At 43.0% G+C, this 7,892-nt stretch overlaps 1 protein-coding gene across 1 annotated transcript; it reads left to right on the top strand.

Annotated features, from left to right (window-relative positions):
- The first annotated feature begins 4,283 nt into the window (after nucleotides 1–4,283).
- LOC149285414 (transmembrane protein 115-like) lies at nucleotides 4,284–6,535 on the top strand. The gene is made up of 3 exons (XM_089495356.1): nucleotides 4,284–5,125; nucleotides 5,853–6,009; nucleotides 6,341–6,535. The coding sequence occupies exons 1-3, from the start codon at nucleotides 4,284–4,286 to the stop codon at nucleotides 6,533–6,535; spliced, it is 1,194 nt and encodes a 397-aa protein (XP_089351482.1).
- The last annotated feature ends 1,357 nt before the right edge of the window (nucleotides 6,536–7,892 follow it).

The following is a 7,892-nucleotide window of genomic DNA, read 5'->3' on the forward strand; positions in this document are numbered from 1 at the left end:
ACCAGAAATAATGCTTTAATCATGTAAACATTTACCTCATTCATTATTTTGCCAGGTTGTCATGTGACACTGATAGGCTGTTGCCATAGAAACCGAATAGACTTATTAAACATCTCTGTGTCTAAGCCTTAAGAAGCTAGAATAAAATGACAGATCTGTTACGGTTTACCTGCTCAACACACATTGAGTAAGTGGAACGGCACCTTTAAACATGCGCGTAGGGTTCTGCATAAAAACGCTGCACTTAGCTACAGGGAGGAGAAGAAAAAAATCCATATTTTAGAGGCAATGACTAAGAAGGCTATATTGTGTCTTTAATGAATAGAGTTTTCCGAAAGGTTGAGTGTTTTACTCGTCATTCAACGCTTCCGATATCGAGGAACAAAGCTAACAACTGAGACCTTATTTTCAGCGAGATTGTAATACCCCTGAAAACGTTATCGCTCGTTGTTATCTACCCATTTTCCATTACGGTCCATGGGAGAATGTGAAGATAAAGTCAGTGATACATTTTATTACCGGTAATAGAACGGAGCCCGGTGTAGGAAAGTGCTGGATTCTGTTACACTCTGACTCCCATTATCGCCTTCCAGCAATTTGTTTACAATCTACCTTTCCAAGGTGCTTGTTAGACAGAATAAACACAGGAATTGAAGCCGCGCATTCCTGGAGCGTCACAACGGCAAACAGAGAGGGAAGAAAAACAAGCCATCGGTGATACGTTTGAATTGTGGCTTTAAAGTCACGCCTATTAACCATCGAGGTGTCGCTGGGGAAACAACGCACTTAAAACCTACTTCTGATATAAAAGGAGATTATACCTGCATGTGTATAGCTCGGAGGAGAGAAGCGTTTAAATACATAAATGGATTTTACAAAGGACAGGAGGTCACAATCTAAAACTGCCTCCCAGCAGAAGTGGTAGAGGATAGCACAGTAAAGGAATTTAAACATGCACAGGATTGGCGTTAGCGTACCTAATAGGGGGCAGGGGGCTGCGGTCTGTCCCAGGGGGGTGCCACCTACCAGGATGGCTGCCTAATGGGGGCCCGCAGCTTACTGCTGTGTAGCTGGCACACTGTGCAAGGAAACTCTTTTTTCACCCAGGTTGTTCCTTCTGGGTGTGCCTGCGCCACAGCAGTGGATGGTCCCGCTGACATCGGTGGGTGGTCCCGCTGACCTTGGTCATCACCCCCATTTAAATGGGAAATTGGCGGGGAGTGGGACGTGTTAAGCCCCTGCTCCTGCAACCCGGAGGAATTGGGGCGTTAATTTGGAGAACCGGAGAAGCGGCGCCCTTTCGCTGGCCCGAGACAATGAAAGTGAAAAAGGTTCGAAGAGGGTCTGTCCGGACCCTCCTGAGACCTCTGAGCGCCACCTACTGGTTGAACACAGTGCAATGCAGGGTAATGGAGCCCTGTAACTATCACATCTAAAAATACAAAAATAAAATAGAAATATACAGTAAAAAAAAGTGGGCATTTTACATCCACATAAAATAGCAATAAGCTACGTGTGCTTATTGACCTATAACTTGGAAAAAACAAAAAAACACAAAAGATTTTTTACATTTCTAAACTCAGGACAAATATTAGAACCTTTCTAGTATGTTTTTTATTAGCTTTTGTAGATGAGTAAAGGATTTTTCAAAGTCAGAAAAGGTGTTTTTTTTCTTCTTCACCATATTTTTTTTTTTAAAATACCTCTTAGTTTTAACGTTTTCTTTGTGAATCCCTCTGCAATATTCTGGCTTTTGGAGACACATGGAGAGGTGAGGAAGCTCTGTGATAATCAGTAGCGCAGTAACAAACGGTCTGTCATTTACCCCGAGTCCTGAACCCTATCTGTAGTGCACCACAACATAGGTTCTGTGGTATGTTCCACACTGCTGTGATGTGAGTCATGATCCAGATTAAATCAACATTAAACTTTGAAAGCAACTTGTTTAGTAGATGTAGAAGTGTCCAGCCAAACATATCTCCTGATTTCCACAGTGCATGCGCGATATACTAATCAACAACCGTGGGGTCACGTAACATAATGTGATGCTGCTGCGTTCTGTCTCCTCATGCAACTTTAAAGTTGTTCAGAAAGGGCTCTTTCCGACCTTGACCAGGCATGAATGTGTATATATACGTGAGCATGGATGTGTATGTATAAGTGTTTGTGTGTGAGCATGGATGTGTATGTATAAGTGTTTGTGTGTGAGCATGGATGTGTATGTATAAGTGTTTGTGTGTGAGCATGGATGTGTATGTATAAGTGTTTGTGTGTGAGCATGGATGTGTATGTATAAGTGTTTGTGCGTGAGCATGAATGTGTAAGGAGTGTAAGATGAAGTGTGTGTTAACATGAGTGGTGTGAGGTAGTGTGTGTGTCAGAATGAGTGTGCACATGTGTTAGTGAGTAAGTGTGTGTTAGCATGTGTAAATTTGTGTGTTTTATATTTATGTGTATGTTGGAGTGGGGCATACACTCTAGCCAAAATCAGCCCTACTCTAGGGTAGACCCTTCATAATGCATAGTGACGTAAGCGGGAGAAATGTTTCACTGCACCTCACATACATTAGTGGAGCTCTAATTTGTGTTATTTCACATTGCATTAACCTAGCTATTTTTCTATGTTCTTCTAATCATTTGCACCCAGATGGTTACCGTTAATATATGCATGACATCAGCCTTTAACAGCCTTTAACTTATAGCAACTAAATTCACCAAACATGCTGTATAGTGTGTACAAAAAAGTATTTACAAGTGAAGTTATATTCACGCAGCGCCCCCTGCTGCTGAATCCATTGAACAACAGACTTTCCCGGAGTCTCCGGCCAAAACTCAGAGACTTCCCAGGTATGCTTATAATTATGGCAATATAGAAATTGGAATAGCAATAGTGTTATGATTTTGTTAGCGTTATGATTTTGTTAGTGTTACGATTTTGTTAGTTATGATTTTGTTAGTTATTATTTTGTTAGCGTTATGATTTTGTTAGTTACGATTTTGTTAGTTACGATTTTGTTAGTTATTATTTTGTTAGCGTTATGATTTTGTTAGTTACGATTTTGTTAGTTATTATTTTGTTACGGTTATGATTTTGTTAGTTACGATTTTGTTAGTTATTATTTTGTTAGCGTTATGATTTTGTTAGTTATTATTTTGTTACGGTTATGATTTTGTTAGCGTTATGATTTTTAGCTTGAATACTACTTTAGATTTAGTGGTCATAATGTGCCATAGAAAATGCGGCGGCAGACTGCACCATGCATGCTGATATACAGAATGTGTTAGAAGGATTTTACGCGTGGAGAGGCCTGAGATCATAATATTCTGCGGGGACCAAAGCTGGTCAGTCAGGTGCGCTGCCAGAACTCTCGGTGCTGTACTGGCGCTGTTCGCAAATAAAACATGTTTTAAACAATTTTTTGTCATAAGATATCTTAAGGTTTTTGAGAGCCAAAGACTAATTGTTACTCTATTATACGTTTCAAATTACTACTAACCACCATATACGAGTCTTTCATAGTATCAACGATTATTTTAAAGCTAAATAGCTTCGTTTATTTTTACTATTCCAAGTGTTTGTTACAGAACATCGAACAAAACAGAACGAAACGCAGGAACCGTCCCTAAAAACTTAAGCTTGTTGGACAGTGTGTATTCGCCACACACGGAGGACTACTTCTCCCAGAAGTCTGTGCGAGAAAACGCAGCGCAGCCGGATAAACCAGACCTGAACTGCATCTCCCAGGATACATTGTGCAATGTGCTGAGGCGCATGCGCTCTATGTGTGTGTCGTTTCGCCGGCGTTGACGTTGACGTTGATGGGTGGAAGTGCCAGGCCTTTTTGCGGAAGACGCGGCCCTAGTGCCCACATACACTGTGGGAAAGGCCGAGGCTGCGGCCTGCCTTGAACTTTGTGAGCGGAGGAGGCATTGGCAGAGCGGCGGCATCAGGGGGGGGTTCACTTAGGTCGCTGTATGTAAAGAGATCAGTGTATGTTTAAAGTTGGGAGGTGAAGGGGATTGGACATTTATTGATCAATCGAGTTAGAGGGGGGTGAGTGACAGCTGGGGTCAAGGGTCACAGTCTGCTGGAGCTGGATGACAGTGAGATCTCAGGGGTCCGTTGGCCATTCAGCCTGATAGGGAAAGGCTCTTTTTTATATTTTTTACCCAAAACAGTATCCACTGGGGCCTAGTACAGGTAATAGTAGGGTGCTTAGAGGCCGGTGGCCAGGGTTGCCCCAGAATCAGAGGCCGGTGAGGTTACCCCCCCTTTTGCTGCCATGCTGCGCTCCTTCCCTACCACTCGCCTAGTTTCTGCCCTCTCTGGAAGCAGTGTGCTGGTGAAGTGCCTGTGGGGAGCTGTGTTGCTTCTTTACCTCATTTCTTTTTGGGTTGACACCGCGCGGGTACTTGCTGTCACCCCTGGTTTGCTTTTACCCCCTAATCTGTGGCTTTGGACTGTGGTCACCCATGGACTAGTGGAAGTGCACGTTTGGGATGTCATTGCCAACCTTCTCCTGACGCTAGGAGCCGGCCGTCGCCTGGAGCCGCTTTGGGGGGCTCCTGAACTGCTTCTGTTTTATGGCGTGGTGAGTGTAGCTGTGGGGGTCCTGAGTGCACTCTGGTTTCTACTGGCATACGCTGCAACGTCGGACCTGCATTTCCTTTTCTCGGCTCGTATCCATGGATTCCCAGGATTTGCGGGAGCTGTGCTGATGGCCCATAAGCAGACAGTTGGAGACGGGCAAGTGGAGCCACGGCGCTGGGTGCGTGCGATGCCCCAAATTGTACTACTGGCAGTAACAGTTTTGAGTGCGGTTGGTCTGGTCCCAAGCCGAATGCTGGTGGGATACACTATCGGAATGCTGTCAGGCTGGGTGTACCTGCGCTTCTACCAACGACACAGCCGGGGCAGAGGAGACATGTCTGAACATTTCTCGTTCGCCAGCTTCTTCCCGGGTCCCATTCAACCAGCTACTGCACTGCTTGGCAATCTCACACATGCTGCCCTGGTTAAGCTGCGTCTGTGCCCGCGTGCGGTCAAGAGATACGATGTGGGAGCTCCTTCTTCCATTACCATCAGCTTACCGGGTACAGACCCTCAGGATGCAGAGAGGAGAAGGTAACTTTCCAGGAAGAACTATACTTCTAAGAACTAATACTGAGTAACTCTTATTAAATAATTTTGTGTTTTAGGGTAATTTTCTCTTTTGCTTGTATGTTGACGGTGAAAAACACTCAATTACTTTTAACCTACACAAAATGAATAACGTATGTTGACGATGAAGTGTGCCTCGGTATAGCTGGTGTGTATTTTTGTGTGAGTACGAGATGACGTCAAGCTATTGCCATTCTGGAAGCCCTGGAGTTCTCTGGTTCACGGTCCGACTGATCTTTTCTTGTTCATAATGCCGTTGTGGAGATGTTAATATGTTTTGGCATTGTCCCCTGTGGCAGACTGTGCTCTGTTAGAGTGTCCCACTCAGAGAGCAGCCTGTCAGGGGAGGGGAGACAGCTTCTCATCAGCTAAACACCCGCTGGACAGAAGAATGAAAGGGACCTTGAAAGGAAGGAGGAAAAAGCAGTGGAAGAAAAGCACCGGCCTTGGGCTGTTTATAACTCATCATAGCTCCATTACCCCTGCACATATGCATCCAAACACTTCCCCTACCATCCCCCCACTTTCAAGAAGCTTTACTGCAAATGGGTCATATATGTTGTGTTTACTGGCAAGTTTGTTCTTACAAGATTTCATATTTTTTGTTAAGCAGTTACATTCTGTCATATTAGCACATATTTAACAATACATGCAGTAAAAATGTTACCATATCCTTATTCTGTTTCTACAGACAACTGGCGCTCAAGGCTCTGAATGAACGATTGAAAAAAGTAGAAGATCAAACCTCTTGGCCAAGTATGGAGGATGAGGAGGATGAAGATGGTAGTCAAAAGGAAAGCTCCTTCTTTAGCGCGGGTACCCCAGATACTTCAAGTCAAGAGCCAAACGTAACAGCATCACCCCCAGTGTAATGTCCCACCAGGCACCGTTGTGCTATTGACCAGCCTTGTCCAGCCACAGCGCAAGTGGTTGATGGTTCTCACAGATCTGTGCTGGGTATGGAGGTGCTCTCCCATGTAAAGACTACGCCCCACAGGGTCCCTTCATCTCCCTGTCGACTCATATTAACACATTTGCACAGTGGATCTGTTACAAGTGGGGACCACGCATAATCTGTGCTCACCAACACTCCCCTTCGATTTAGTGAAGGCTTCTGCTACAGTCTATCCACAAAATGAGCTTCCCCACTGCTCGTGTCTGTCGCTTTCTGCTTTTTAGCACTCTGTAACCGCAACTGGAGACTCTCCATCTGCAAAACACCTACACGTGGACAGTAACGTTCAGAAAGGAGAACAGTTAAATGCCCCTCGGTGGCTACGTGTGCCCAGCGCCCAAAGTGGACAGCTGGTTCTTTTACCGGCTACCAGTACTGGGGTCTTTCTCATTAAAAAAGTATCTGTGAGGTTCTTGTGATTTGAGTTCTCAAGCTGCACTGCATGGGAGTGGGAGGCAGCTGGGAGTGGAAATAAAAGGGTCTTTTCTTCTGTTTTAGTATATTTTTGGGGAAAGGGGAATTCTAAATGTTGATTTTACTGTCTGGATTAAACCTTTTTGAGATTGGCTACTATTGTATTGGTGTGACCTGTGAAAATAATTTCAAATGTTGCATATGCCGATCAGCCCCCAGAATGCACAAACATAACGTATTAAGCAGCGTTATGTTTGTGTCCCACAGGTTTATTACAGCACAACCACCAATGTAACACATTTATTATGGGTCAATTACTTGACGAGTCTGGTTTTGCAATGAATGGCCTATAATAGTATTCTAGTGGCTTATTTATATGGCGTTGTTATAAGTTTCATCATATTATTAGTCTAATATGTTATAGGTTATTACTTTTTTAAAATATAAGATACACATTGGGGATTGCCCCCCCCAGCAGTATTTTTGTTTAGCAGTCATACATAAGTTTGTATATTGAGCCAGACCACACTTCATTCGGTTCTCTGGTATAAGGTAAAACCATGCGTTGTGCTTTTAGAACTGGAAAAGAAGACACATGCGGGTGGGCGATGTATCAAAAAACTAGCAGAATTGAGAAATTGTTCTTATCACCCTAGCAGCCACTGAAGTGATCTAAAGGACCATTCTGGTAATTGTTGTAGTGATTAAAAAAAACAAAAAACCTTACAAATGTTGCATGAGAATTTTTTTTTTTTTTAATACAAATTCCCAATTCTTCATATCTTTTATTACCCAGCAATTAGTGTAGCGGGCAAATAAAGTTGTTGAATATGCAAAATAGCAATAAAGTGTGAATTTAAACTACGGTATATAAAAGATTTGTTGCACACTTCGATTAAATTGTAGGTAAGTGATCAGATGTCATTCTTCCTATAAAGTCTCTAGGATTTATTCACTAAAGAAATATAAAGTATTTACCTGTGATAACTATGCACTTAATTGGACCAACCAATGGGAAGAGCAGCTTGACACATAATAGTTGCATAGTTCATACGGTTGAAAAAAGTCCATCAAGTTCAACCCGTCTAACTAACCTTCCTATTCTTGATCCAAAAGAAGGCAAAAAAACCCTTAATTAAGCTACCGTACTTCAAATTCTGCCATCGGGAAAAAAAATTCCTTGACTCCAAGAGGCAATCGGATTTCTCCTTGGATCAAGAAGCTCTAAAATATTAATGTTATTCTAGCCCTGTATGTCATGCCTTTCTAAAAAAAAATATCCAGACCCCTTTTGAAGGCATCTAGTGTATTTGATAACACCACCTCTCTTGGCAGTGAATTTCATACCTTTATTGTCCTCAC

This window comes from Sceloporus occidentalis, unplaced genomic scaffold, assembly GCF_023333645.1.
Source record: "Sceloporus occidentalis isolate IW3139 unplaced genomic scaffold, rSceOcc1.0.p SCAF_79, whole genome shotgun sequence".
Classification (NCBI taxonomy): Eukaryota; Metazoa; Chordata; class Lepidosauria; order Squamata; family Phrynosomatidae; genus Sceloporus; species Sceloporus occidentalis.

Coding starts and splice junctions, on each gene's coding strand:
- LOC149285414 (XM_089495356.1), top strand. CDS start 4,284: ATGCTGCGCTCCTTCCCTACCACTCGCCTAGTTTCTGCCCTCTCTGGA. Junction 5,126..5,852: donor CAGGATGCAGAGAGGAGAAG/GTAACTTTCCAG, acceptor CTGTTTCTACAG/ACAACTGGCGCTCAAGGCTC. Junction 6,010..6,340: donor CTTCAAGTCAAGAGCCAAAC/GTAACAGCATCA, acceptor TCTGCTTTTTAG/CACTCTGTAACCGCAACTGG.